This window comes from Corythoichthys intestinalis, chromosome 6, assembly GCF_030265065.1.
Source record: "Corythoichthys intestinalis isolate RoL2023-P3 chromosome 6, ASM3026506v1, whole genome shotgun sequence".
Classification (NCBI taxonomy): Eukaryota; Metazoa; Chordata; class Actinopteri; order Syngnathiformes; family Syngnathidae; genus Corythoichthys; species Corythoichthys intestinalis.
The window spans coordinates 57,497,362-57,511,096 of NC_080400.1; the positions used below are offsets into that span (position 1 = coordinate 57,497,362).

General features: G+C 39.3%; 2 protein-coding genes across 5 annotated transcripts in view; one reads left to right on the forward strand and one right to left on the reverse strand.

Moving 5' to 3' along the window:
• The window catches only part of nf1a (neurofibromin 1a), a 172,839-nt gene that overhangs the window by 52,521 nt on the left and 106,583 nt on the right, over window positions 1–13,735 (reverse strand). The gene's annotated exons all lie outside the window — the stretch shown is intronic.
• On the forward strand, window positions 83–9,140 carry LOC130917925 (uncharacterized). Of its 2 annotated transcripts, none has more exons than XR_009063534.1 (2): window positions 83–139; window positions 7,724–9,140. XR_009063534.1 is itself a non-coding variant. In XM_057839709.1 (2 exons), exons 1-2 carry the CDS (start codon window positions 1,936–1,938, stop codon window positions 8,631–8,633), a joined length of 954 nt encoding a protein of 317 aa, XP_057695692.1. In that variant the 5' UTR covers window positions 1,026–1,935; the 3' UTR covers window positions 8,634–9,140. The 2 variants fall into 2 exon arrangements, 1 of the variants encoding a protein (XP_057695692.1); XM_057839709.1 differs by lacking the exon at window positions 83–139 and adding an exon at window positions 1,026–1,979.

Below are 13,735 nucleotides of genomic sequence, written 5' to 3' on the forward strand. Positions count from 1 at the left end.
TTACAAATGCATTGGGAATGTATTGCGTTGACACTAGTTTCACAACACTTCCTGAAAGTCAAACGGGCATCAGTCAGTCTTTCGAAATTCAAGACATCAGTTAATAGCTTGCTTTTCTTAAGACGATCTGCATTTATTGGTAAGAAATGAAACACTTTAAATATTATCTGACTGTACTTGCTTCCTGATAAGGTTAGTGTGCTTTAGAAATCTGAATGTTTGAGAAGTTATCTGAAAAGGCATGATTTGTCAACTTTTTGCTCAATTTGCTTATTGGGAGAAACTCTACTGTAGTGAAGAGTATGTGTTTGATTAAATTTAAAGTATACATACTCCCAACCAATAAACCTAAAAGCTTTTCTAGATTATTTGTGTTGTTTGGCAATATGATTGTTTTGCTATATGATATTTAGACATTTAATATAAACTTATTATTCTCAATGCATCCTCCTTTTGCACCTCGGCTTTTAAACAATTCTGTGCTTAGGAAGTGCAAGATCAAATGATCAGTCAAATGTAGTGTGTCAATGCTTTACCCCTGTAGGACAATATTCAAACAGAGTCTGAGCACCTCAAACGCCAACAAAATATAATGTCATTTTACAAGCATTAGGTTTCAATAGTAAACAAGGGTCTCAACACTGGTAGGGACGATATAACAGCATAATCTGCATGTAAACTTTTTGCTGGGGACAAGACCAAACAGATTGGGTGAACGAGGGGCCATACCTACATTTCTCAGGAATATGAACCTAAACAATTGAGAGGTTAAATGATCAATGCAAAACAAATCTGTATTGACGTATACAGGTAGTTCCTGGCGTACGAACGAGTTCCGTCCCTGTGCTGACTATGTAACCCGAATATCCGCACAAGTCGGAATTAGCCCTTTAAATACCTCTAAACAACCTCTAAATTAAAAAAAAATATCCAAAAACATGTATTATATGTCATTGTACTGTCCACACCAACATGTTGGAGCTAGGTCCTAGCTAGACACAGTGAGCTAAGGGCCGAAATGACGATGTCAGACGTCCGTGTGGTTTGCCTACTTTATTCAGCTGCTCATGATATCAACACTAGCAGAATGAAACTAAAATACAATTAAATCAAATCAGTCTCATCTTCAATAACAGCAATTCAAATTTGTGTTTATAAGTAGCTGCTGATACAGCAATAAGAAACGATTAGCATGTATCAGTTAGCGTCCGCACGTCATAAAAAAGAATCACATAAACTCGCCCCAAGTATTCGACCACAATTGAAAACGCACAATAAACAGTAACAAAAGTGGTTATATACAGCCTTCGCCTCTGGATGCTTCACAAGCAGCAAATGTGAGCATAGGTTGTCACCTCTGTCACTCAGCTGCTCTGTGTGTGCGTGTGTGGGGTGGGTGCGTCTACATGCACTCTATGCACTACGCTTTCTGCGCCAAAATAAAAGCATGCATCACAAAACAAAAGTCAAAAAAAAAAAAAAGAGGACTTAGGGGTCGTAAAGTTGACATGACATAAGTCAGGTCCATCATAACCCAGGGACTACCTTTACTAACTTTCATCTGTACTGGTTCAGGTGATACACAGTTCGATTCAAATCTTTGTTTTCAAAAACTACTAAGGGAACATTTTGTAAATTTTTCAGAATAAATGTGTGGATTTTATTTGCAAATTTAAATTGCAATATTTGAACAAAAGAAATTACAGGTATTCCCCGGGTTACGAACAAGTTCCATTCCTACGCTGGCAACGTAACCTGAATTTACGTGTAAGTCGGAATTAATCGTTTAAGTATCCTTAAATCTCAAAATAATGATCCAAAAAGCCCAAAGGTATTGTATTTTGGTTAATGATGGAGGATACACTGCCGTCAGGTGGCAGCGTTGGGTCTGGCTGGACTACCACCTTGTATGATTGAGGAGCAGACTCGTTTGACATGGATAAAAAACAGCTGCGCTATGGTTTGGCCCACATCAGGCTGTAAGTTGCCTCAGCTAATTTTAATGTATGACTTTGTAATTATGTTCAAAGCTACAGTTTTTGGCGTTATGTGTGAACGATTTGCTATGAGAATTTTAAATAGGTTAGCATTCATAAAGTTTGAACTAGCATACTTTTGTTAGGCAAATTAGGCTAACTTGATCTACTAAATTTACATATTCATCAGACTAGATGGACATTTGAACAATTGTTTTGTGTCAAGTGTTTTATTTAGGGCTGTCAAACGATTAAAATTTTTAATCGAGTTAATTACAGCTTAAAAATTAATTAATCGTAATTAATCGCAATTCAAACCATCTATAAAATATGCCATATTTTTCTGTAAATTATATATATATTCTGTAAAATAAATTGTTGGAATGGAAAGATAAGACACAAGATGGATATATACATTCAACATACGGTACAAAAGGACTGTAGTGGGCATTTCACTCTACTGTCATTTATATCTGTCTATGCTGTCCTCACTCCGAAGCGTCTACTTTTTCCAAAGCTAGACAGCTAGTGAACGACGCCTTAATAATTAGACTTCCTTTTTCATCTGATTTATTAATAAAATGGCCTCAAACCATTGTCCTCTTTAGACCGTCGTAAAACTACAAAAAAAAAGTACACAAGCATTGCATTAGCAACGTTAGCTTAGCACACTATACAGGTTCACTAAACATAAACAAAAAGCGTCTCATACAAAAAATATAACATTTCACTTACTAACATTATATGTACATTCTTTACAACAACCATACTTACGGACAAATCTTGTCCAAGGATCATATAAGCACAACATTATCAGCCCGAGACGTCGTGCAGCCATAATGAACTGAAAAGAAAACAATAAACCATGTCGCAAAGCGACCACAAGAGTTCGCTGTTGGACAGCCCAAAAAGTCTTGCTGTAAAACTTACCAAAGGCAGAATACTTTCTGAGCGGGACATGTGCGTTAATTGCGTCAAATATTTTAACGTGATTAATTTAAAAAATTAATTACCGCGCGTTAACGTGATAATTTTGACAGCCCTAGTTTTATTGTTAAAATGCGTGTCGTTTTGAACAAAAGTGTACATAGGTGTGTTACAGCTTTACAATTGTCAAAAGTGAAGGAAGTAAAAAGCTTCAAAAAGCACTATTACCTCGTTTGCTGTCTGTAGACAACTTCACGTTTAATGGGGACTGGACACAGGTGTCATATTAATAAAGAAAGGTAAAAAAATAAGATACTGTGAGGTACAATAAGGTAGTGTTTATTCGACTTTAAAAAAAAAAAAAAAAAAACAACTGGAGACAAAATGGCGGATGAGACTCCGACGTCGTTAAGTCGAAATCGCATAAGTCGAGTACGTCGTAACCCGGGGACTACCTGTATATTAACATACAAAATAAATACAAACTTGTTTATAATCTCTTAACTATCCAGGAATGCAAAAAATTAACATTTGTCTTAAGACCATTCAAATTTGTCTAAATAAATATATCTGAAAAAAACTTCTTAGTCAAGGGTATAACAAAATAAATAAAAATGGAGCCTTCCTTCAGGTAAAACGCTGCTGCTTTTGTCCACAAGCACAGCCAGACAACAAAAAACGAAAACTTTTTACCTCGATTATGATTGACGTATGATGATCTGAGGAAAAAAAAATGTCTGTATATGCTGCAAATAAAAATGTTTTAAAATAAATAGTGGAGAAAATACATTTTAAATAAATGTAAGTCATCAGCCAATCAAACCTGCGTTTGAGGGGAAAAAATGGACCGGGAATTCACTTAATATTGGTAGGGTCAATTAAATTCTTACACCATATGGGAAGACAATCTAAATGACTTATATCTGAACTCCCCATTAACCGCGAAAAACGAGGGATCACTGTATGAAAAAGTATCTTAACCTTTTGGAATTTCTCACATTTCTGCATAAAATCACCATCAAATGATTTGTCAAAATCGCACAGATTAAAAAACATTGTCTGCTTTAACTAAAACCACCCAAACATTTATAGGTTTTCATAGTTTAATGAGGGTGGTATGCAAACAATAACAGAAATGGGGAAAATTAAGTAAGTGAACCATCACATTTAATATTTTGTGCCCACCCCCTTTGGCAGCAATAACTTTGACAAGACAATTCCTTTAGCAGCAGATCAGTCTGGCACATCGATCAGTGGCCTATACTACGAAGCCAGTTTTCTGGCTTAGCAGGGTAACTTCGAGAGTAACTTCATCACGTGCGACCTAAGTTCGCAGCTAAGCGAGACTACGAAAGGTGGATATGTTGGAACCGAGAAGTGTTGCCATGGCAACACACGCCACACGACAAACCTGGTCGTCTCAGAGTTAGATCTTGCTTAACCCCAGAATTCTAATTAACCACGCTATATTTAAACAGCACTCCTCTGCAGACGTGTCCTCCTGACAATGACAGCGTACCTGGACGACCCATACGACATTGGCGCGCGGGGCTCTCTTCGGAGGGCACGGGTTTTTGGAGACCGCCAGAATCCGCTGGCGTACCCGGAAGATGTTCTCCATGAAAGATATAGATTTTCAGCTGAGGGAATTCTTTACCTGTGCCAACTGATCGAGGCGGACGTCACTATAATGTAACCCGCCGAAGTCAGGCCCTCACAAACGGGCAGATTGTGTGCCTGTCCGTGCGCTCTTTCGCCAGGGACAATATATGCATTCCAATGGTGATGCTGAATATCTGCGTAAGAACACTGTATGCCGTGCGATTCGAAGTGGGGTATGGAAACGCTTCAAATTGATCGTTGAAATTGCTGAATGTAAACGAATGCGGAGCTTTGCTCTCATATACAAGAAATATATTTAACGGACTTTTCCAGCGTTATTTCGTTGGGTAAATGAGTTAATAATAATCATAGAAATATGTAGACTATGTAAACATTGAGAAAACTTGCGTTTTTTTCTGCCAACTCGAAGAGATTAAATTAAATGTCAAATCCACTGATAGGACAGACGCACAAATATAAAAGATATAAATGTTTATTGAATACTCATCTTACAGTCTTGTTTAACTGTGAAAATTTGTTACAAAAGACGGGCTTTAATTCACGCAACAACGCATGGCATCCCCGCATTTCCTTCTTCTCCTGAGTCCTCACAAAGATAACATAAAATTATGGAGGGGGGGGGGGGGTGGTCGGGTCGGGCTCGGGCCTGCAAATCAAGTTAATTGATCGGGCTCGGGTCGGGCTTGATTTTTTAGGCCCAAACTAAGGGGGAAAAAAAAAAGGACATACGTATTCATACAGTCACTGGGACTAAACATACAATTATCCTGCTTCATGTGGTGATGCGCGATAAAATATTTTTTTTACTGTTAATGTACCAAATCTTATTTTATTGTCCTGACAGCAGGCTTTATTTCTTGCATGGACATAAGTAAACTGGCATATTGACGCATTCACAAATCACATGATCTGTAAATTCGCTGTCAACAGACCCGTCGCGCTCTACTCGCTGAAACGATGTTCGATTTCGCGGTGAGGGTGGATTTTAATTCCTCATAACTCCGCATGATCATCGCGCATTCCTCCTCCGTGAAGTAAGGTGCCCGTGCCATCGTCACAAGTAGTGTTTGACTCTGGTCTCCGCCCCCTTTTATGTGAATGCGCAGTAACTCTGACTGGGTTGACACAGGTTCGACTAATCAACCTCATAATCAGCGTCGTAGCACCGACTGACCACAAACTAGACAAAAAGGTTTTGTCAACTCCGGTTACCCGCTGGTAAACTGGATTACTTCTGGGGAGGTTGAACTCAGTTCGTAGTATAGGCCACCGGACTAATCTTGGCCCATTGTTCTCTACATAACTGCTGTAGTTCAGTCAGATTCCTGGGATGTCTGGCATGAATCAGTGTCTTTAGGTCATGCCACAGCATCTCAATGGGGTTCAAGTCTGGACTTTGACTTGGCCAATCCAAAACGTGTATTTTGTTCTTCTGAAATCATTCTGAAGTTGTTTCACTTCTGTGTTTTGGATCATTGTCTTGCTGCAGCATCCATCCTCTTTTTAGCTTTAACTGTCTGACAGACTGCCTCAGGTTTTCCTGCAAAACATCCTGATAAACTTTAGAATTTATTTTTCCATTAATGATTGCAAGATGTCCAGGCTCCGAGGAAGCAGATCAGCCCCAAATCACGATGCTCCCTCCACCATGCGTCACGGTGGATATGAGGTGTTGATGTTGGTGAGCTGTTCCATTTTCCCTCCACACATGACGTTGTGCGATACTCCTTAACAATTCAATTTTGGTTTCATCAGTCCACGAAATATTTTGCCAAAACTTGTGGAGTGTCCAAGTGCCTTTTTGCGAACATTAAACGTGCAAAAGAAAGTTATTTTTAGACGCCAGTGGCTTCCTCTATGGAGTCCTCCCATGAACACCATTCTTGGCCATAGTTTTACATATAGTTGATGTGTGCACAGAGACATTGAACTGTGCCAGGGATTTCTGTAAGTCTTTAGCAGACACTCTAGGGTTCTTTTGTACCTCTCTGAGTATTCTGTGCTGAACTCTTGGTGTCATCTTTGGTGGACAGCCACTACTTGGGAGAGAAGCAACAGTGCTAAACTCTCTCCATTTGTAGACAACTTCTCTGACTGTCGATTGATGAACCTCCAGACTTTTAGAGATGGTTTTGTATCCTTTCCCAGCTTTATACAGATCAACAATCCTTGATCACAGGTCTTCAGACATCAAGAGAATTTCTTACCAGGTGTGTGTTTTAAAGTGATCAGGGCAGCTTTAAACCACTCATCAGTTATTGGGCACACACCTGACTTAAATTGTTGGGTAAAAATTTGTTTCAATTGCTCTTAAAGTCTCCTTAGGCAAAGGGTTCACTTACTTATTTCCCCCCTTATGTCATTGTTTGCATGCTAGCCTCATTAAAATATGAAAATCTATAAATGTTTGGGTGGTTTTAGTTAAAGCACTGTTTTCACATCTGTGTGATTTTGACAAAGATCCGATCACATTTGATGGTGATTTTATGCAGTAATGTGAGAAACCACAAAAGGTTCAGATACTTTTTCATACCACTGTATCTTCATCCTGTTGCTGTAAGTTTATCACTTGTAGACTAGTCCAATCCATTTGAGCTGGGAGGGTGACAGCGAATAAACCCCTCCCATTTCAAACAGGCCCTTCCCACTTATATGGCCATCAGGGGCAGCCAATGCCAGGCAGTAAGGTAATTTTGGGCCATTTCAGGTCATTACCTGTTGATTTTCAGTCACTTCCTGCTGACTTTGGGGCATTTCAGGGTCAGCTCCTCTTGATTTGGGGGCATTTAATGGGTCACTTCCTGTTATGTAACCCAAAATCAACAGGGAATAAATAGGCAGACTCAACCTCAACATCAACAGGTAGTGACCTGTAAATGCCTCAAAAATCGTAAAGTCACTGTGAATGCTTGAGTTTTTGATGAACGAACGTTCATTCGCCCTTCCTGGTCTTAACTGATTGTGTGTCTAGCTCCGTTAATGGCAGCCATAGAGTTAACTGAGACACTATTATAGTTGAAGATTTTGGTAACAACTTGACACCTTTTTAAAATGATATCTCGATACTTGGCACGAGCATATCGATAACCTTTTGGGATGCAAGGTGTCACGATATATCACCATTTCTATATTTTGTCACACCCCTATTCATGACATGATAAGGTTATGTAAATTTAATAGTCTTCTGTAATTTACAGCTACGAAGACACATCAAGAGGCACAAGACAAACAGGAACTATGATCTTCCTCATAATAATCCTGGTTTTCACATTGCAATTAAATACAAGCTGTGCAGTCACAGTTGGCCCTGGGGACAGAATAATTGAAGTGACAACTGGCGAAATCAAAGAAAGTATCACTCGTGTCCAGCTACAGACTGTCAATTACGACCAGACGTCTCCTCTCGATATCACAGAAGAAACCAAGGTGCCTCAAGAAACAACAACCAGCTTCACAACATTTCTAAATGGTAATTTAGCTGTAGCAATGCTAAACACCACGAGAGTAATGACACGCACCGAACCTCCAGAGAGATCCACCCAAAGCCAGGACACAGAACATACCGTCTTGTCCTCTACTACTAAAATGATCCATTCATCTACAGACTCAAACCTTCTTTCTACGACAACAATATATTCCACCTCATATGTTAAAAATATACCTACAAATACAGATGGGATTACGACACAGCTTACTGGCTCATTAAAACCTTCAGTAGGCACAGACATCACCAAACCAAATAAAATCCCAGAAACCTCAAAAGAACAATCCAATAATGTACCAATTCACAGTAAAGTCGTGGCGGGATTAATCGGCGCGGCTCTCTTGGTGATGATCGTTGGAATCGTCATCATCTTTGTGAAGAAACGCAAACTTCAAAAACAGCAGATAACAACAAATGACTGGGCAGGTCCTTCACCATTTCTCAGCCATGGAGATGACAATGGACAAGTACCACTGAGGTCATCTAGCCAGATACCTCTTGTCAGCTTCCTCTCTCAGAGAATTTCCAAAAGGTTGTCTTTTCTCCCAGAAATAAAAGAGGAATCAGATTCCACAACAACAGCTTCTACCTTCGGAAGTACGAAACAAGCTGAGTCAATCTGAACAAGAGCTTGCTACCAAAAGTGCATTGGAAAGCTAATTCTGCTATTGTGACTACTTTAATGAAGTGGGTGATCAAGCTACTAATTGCTTAGGCTATTGAATTTTATTTTGAAATGTGTCCAGGTTCTTCGACCTGCTGGTACACATTCATATATGACTCCCTTCTCTCTTCTGTGTCTAACTCACTGCTTGAACTCTCTTCTGAAGGGTTGCCAAAAACATGTATGATGGCTACAACTCCAGCTTCCTTTTATACCCATTCAAAATAAATGCCAACATTCAAAGAGATGTTTGCAGCTGTTATGGTTAGGAATAAACGTAAGAATGTGTGAGCAGAGCAGGTCGTAAACTGTCCCTGCTTACCGGTCCGCACACTATTTGCACATACAAGTTCATAAAGTAAATGGAATGGATGTTTCTAATTTCCAGGACACCCCATGATATATTCAGTTCTTTATCAAAAATGTTCACATATTAATGTCTGATCTTGTTTTTCTTTATCTCTGGAAAAGAAAGTTATTTAATTGGGAGTAAACAACAAAAATTAACATTGTTTTACTCATTAAGCCAAATATATCAACAAAAATGCATATTCAAATTGAGGAAAAAGTTCAGACACCCTACCACCTAGTACCCCTGTTACCCCTTTTGGCTGAAATAACTTCAGTGAGATGCTTTTTGTAGCCATCTACCAGTCTTTCGCAGAATACTTTCAACAGTGAGTGACTGTTGAAGTGAGAGAAAACACCATTGTGAGATCAAAGGAGCTGTCTGAGGCCTTCAGAGAGAAGATTGTAGACGCTTATGAGTCTGGTAAGTGATTTCAAAAGATCTCAAAGGAATAGAAAATCAGCCATTCCACTATCTGAAAAATAGTCTAAAAAAGTGGAGGACATTCAAAACAACTGCTAACATGCCCAGGTCTGGCCGTCCAAGCAAGTTCACCCCAAGAGCAGACTGCAAGATACTAAAAGAAGTCTCCAAAAACCCTAAAATGTCATCACGGGACCTAAAGCAGGCTCTTGCTACTATTGATGTGAAAGTGCATGCCTCCAGAATCAGAAAGAGAATTCACAAATTTAACATTCATGGGAGGTGTGCAAGGAGGAAACCTTTGCTCTCCAAGAAGAACATGAAGGCCAGACAGAAGTTTGCATGCAAACAAAGACCAGGACTTCTGGAATAATGTTTTTCGGACAGATGACTAAAATTGAATTATTTGGACACCAAAACAGAGGACATGTTTGGTGTAAACCCAAAAAAGCATTCCAGGAAAAGAACGTACCAACTATGAAGCATGGAGGTGGAACTGTCATGGTTTGGGGATGCTTTGCTTAAGCAGGACCTGGCCAACTCACCATCAAGAATCCACCATGAATTCTATTGTCTATCAGAGGGTGCTTGAGGAAACTGTGAGATCATTTGTAAAAAAAATTAAAGCTGAAGCGAAACTGGACCCTGCAACATGACAATGACCCAAAACAAACCAGTAAATCCAAAAAGGATCTGAAAAGGAAGAACTGGAGAGTCGTGGAATGGCCGAGTCAAAGCCCAGATCTTAATCCCAGTGAGATGCTGTACGGTGACTTGAAATTGGCTATACATGCAAGAAACCCCTGAAGCATCTCACTGTTAAAAGTATTCTGCGTTGAGGAGGAGGGCAAACTTTTTTTAGACCGATGTCAAAGACTGAAAAAAGCGTCTCACTGAAGTTATTTCAGCCAAAGAGGGTAACACTAGCTATTAGGTGGTAGGGTGTCCTACTTTTTTCCTCAGTTAGAATATGCATTTTTTTGTTGAAATAATTGGTTTAATGAGTAAAACAATGTTAATTTTTGTTGTTTACTCCCAATTAAATTACTCTCTTTTCCAGAGATAAAGAAAAACAGATCAGACAATGATATGTGAACATTTCTTAACAAAGAAATGAATATTTAATGGGGTGTCCTAATTTTTTTTTACATGACTGTAGATCATAAAGGGGAAAACAATCCTTCCCCAACTGCCTTGGCTACACCCACTAAAAATCTCCAAACAGATTATGATGTCAGACCCAGAATGATCGACAGATTTATCCAGTGTGCTAGCATACTATCCATTGGCTTTCTATTCTCTTGTTGAAATGTGACAGTTCTGTCATTCTGTCAACATTTACTAGCTGGCACAGCACTAAAAAGGCACTAAATATGATCATCAACAAAATAGTGTGTTTGGGTAGAATCACTATGAAATGGTTGGGGGCAGATTTGAGTGCCAAATCAATTACATTATTGCAGCCATTTTTATTTTTTGACAAAGCCACCATTTCATAGTACTTTTAAACTTAATATTTCAACTTTGAGAAAGTGGTACCTGAGTGCATGTATTAGGACCAGATAAACTATGAAAAAAGGTATCGTCCGAAAAACACGGTAGCAGTTTGTTTGCTCCAGACGGCGACCATATGTTTGCATTTTGCCACTAAAATTAGAGCCAGTGCGAGTATTCTTATCTACTTGCACATGCATGACCAATAACATTGTTTTTTTTGTGTGTGTGTGTGTAACAAGCTGCTTTGCCATGGGAAAATACAACAGAGAAAAATTAGGTGGAGATGGGCCATGTGTGAAGCGGTCACCACCTGACTCGATGCCGAGCGAATTGGAGTATATAAAATATGCATAGTGGAAAATTAAACCACGAAAGGGAACCACGTAGTACCCCAAGTCATATAGGCGTGCAATCGCTTTCAATTTTGTGACTGACAAATTGTTGCTACTTCCAGGAGAGCGAGAAGCAAAAAATGTTAGTCTGGAGCCCTGAATGGGACATACTGTGCCAAAATGTTCGCTAAGTAGTTAGAGTTTTGCCTGGGCTTTTGGAACATAAACACCCACTGTAAAAAGCTATGAAACACTTCAATATTCAGTAGAATGATAAGGTGTCTCAGAACATTTGACCGCGGGTGTATACAAGCACGGCGGATGTGCAGAAAACATTTTGATTTGGCGTGTCCCAACAAAGTATTTATAATCTATAGTTGTGGAATAAGTCTGAGTGTACAAAATTAACGTCACTATTGTCCCAATATGAGTTGTACCATTTTCATCACAGTATTCACAAGCAGATTTGAAAACAATGTATCAAGTTTATTGAAACATTGACTTTTGTTGTTGTTTCACATTAATACTTTGATGAGCCTTACTCCCACATTAGTTATTAAAAAAAAACATTGATTATATGTTGACTGTCACCACACATGCTGCGACGCGTGACAGGTAGGATGTGTGCATAAAAGTAACAAAAAAAGGGAGCAGGCTTCCTCTCACGCACTTTTATTAAACAAAACAAAAAAAATCCTCCTCGACCACTCGTTACTCGGGAGCACAACGATCGGCACACGCGTGGTCACAGATGAACTCCAACAAAAAGTGAGCAGTGACAGAAGAAGAAAGACATACATTATAAATAATGCGGCACCACCGCGTGGTGGATGTCACAAGGAACCCCATTAACAGAGATGACCGTTACAAAGCAAATAAAGGTTTTGGCCAGTAGGGGGCTTTGTGTGTAAATGAAGCTTCGCGTAATGAAGCCTTTTGCCGAACTAATTTGCCAGAAAATTCCGCTCATTTTACCTCCGCCCTCCAAGGGGGCCTCCGTGTGACGTCATAGCAAGTGTCTAGGGCAAGTTAGTGAGGGCGACTCAAATTGTTATTGAAACGCAGCCCATGTCTACACCGAGCAGGGTTTTTGAAAACCGAGAATCATATCCTCATACGTCCTGAAAAAATAAGTCTACACCACCACGTTTGTCGACATTCATTCGCGTCTAAGTACATACATGACAATGCGCGAAAAATAATTGTCCATAATCTCGTCATTCACACGTGTTCCTCAATATGGGCAATGGGTAAATAAATGGAAGCACAAAGCTATCTAATAATTAGATCGAAAAACCCATTAGATCTGAACCCACTACAAAGGGATCCATGTTGACTCTAAATGTAAACATTGGTCTCATGTGTGACGTAGGAACAAAGTTTGTCGCGCACAGTTATGTTTCTCCAGTTAAATCTTTGGTTATCAGTTTTCATATGATGGCGCTACAAACGCATAATTCGCACATCTTCACTTTGGTAGGAGTTTTTAAAAACCCTCGTTTTCAATGCCCAAAAAATGTGTGTAGATGATAGGCGAAACCAATGAATAAGTTATTCTTGCAAAATACCTTGCTTATATGTGGACACGGCCTAAATAAGCTCTTGTTGGTTAGTCCTTGTCATATTGTCATTTATGTTGCGTCATATTTCACTGTGCTCTGTCCCCGTCCCAGTAAGTTGGTGTGCTTTACTACTCGGGCTGAACGATATTGGGTCCACCAGTTTCACCAATGAGATGTTGTAACAATATTCACGTGAATCTATAATAGCAATCAGACATCACACAATCATTCTATCACACCAGCCTGTTCAATCATTCATTCATTCATTTTCCATGCTGCTTTTCCTCACGAGGGTCACGGGCACAAGGAGAACATGCAAACTCCACACAGGAAGCCCAGAGCCCGGGATTGAGCCCTTGATCTCAGAACTGTGAGGCAGGCGTGCTAACCACTCAGCCACCGTGCCGCTCTGTTCAATCATGTCGTCTTTAAAACACCATAAAACATTAAGTATTTGCTGTATGTGCTGAGAAAAAAATACCATATTCAGTTTTTTTAATCAAACATCGTAAGCAGTTACTCACAATGTTACTCATTACTGGAGTATTCTTTTCACCAAATACTTTTTCCTTTCACTTAAGTACAATTTTTGGATGATGATTACCTTTAATTGAGTGATATTGGTTTTCAAGTAACGCTACTCTTACTTGAGCACAATTTTTGGCTACTCTACCCTGCTCTGATATAAGGGATCCAGGAGGCCATGTCTCTGCACATTTGCTGCTTATATGAAGCAATAAAAATAAATAAAAATTAAAAAAAAAAAAAACAACAACAACAACAAAAAACTGCACATCGTGCCATAGGACTATTGTGCACGCGCGCATTACGATTTTCAAATGATACAATGTGCTTGCCTATTTAATACTTAGTTTTTGTTTTGCCTATGTTCATTTGT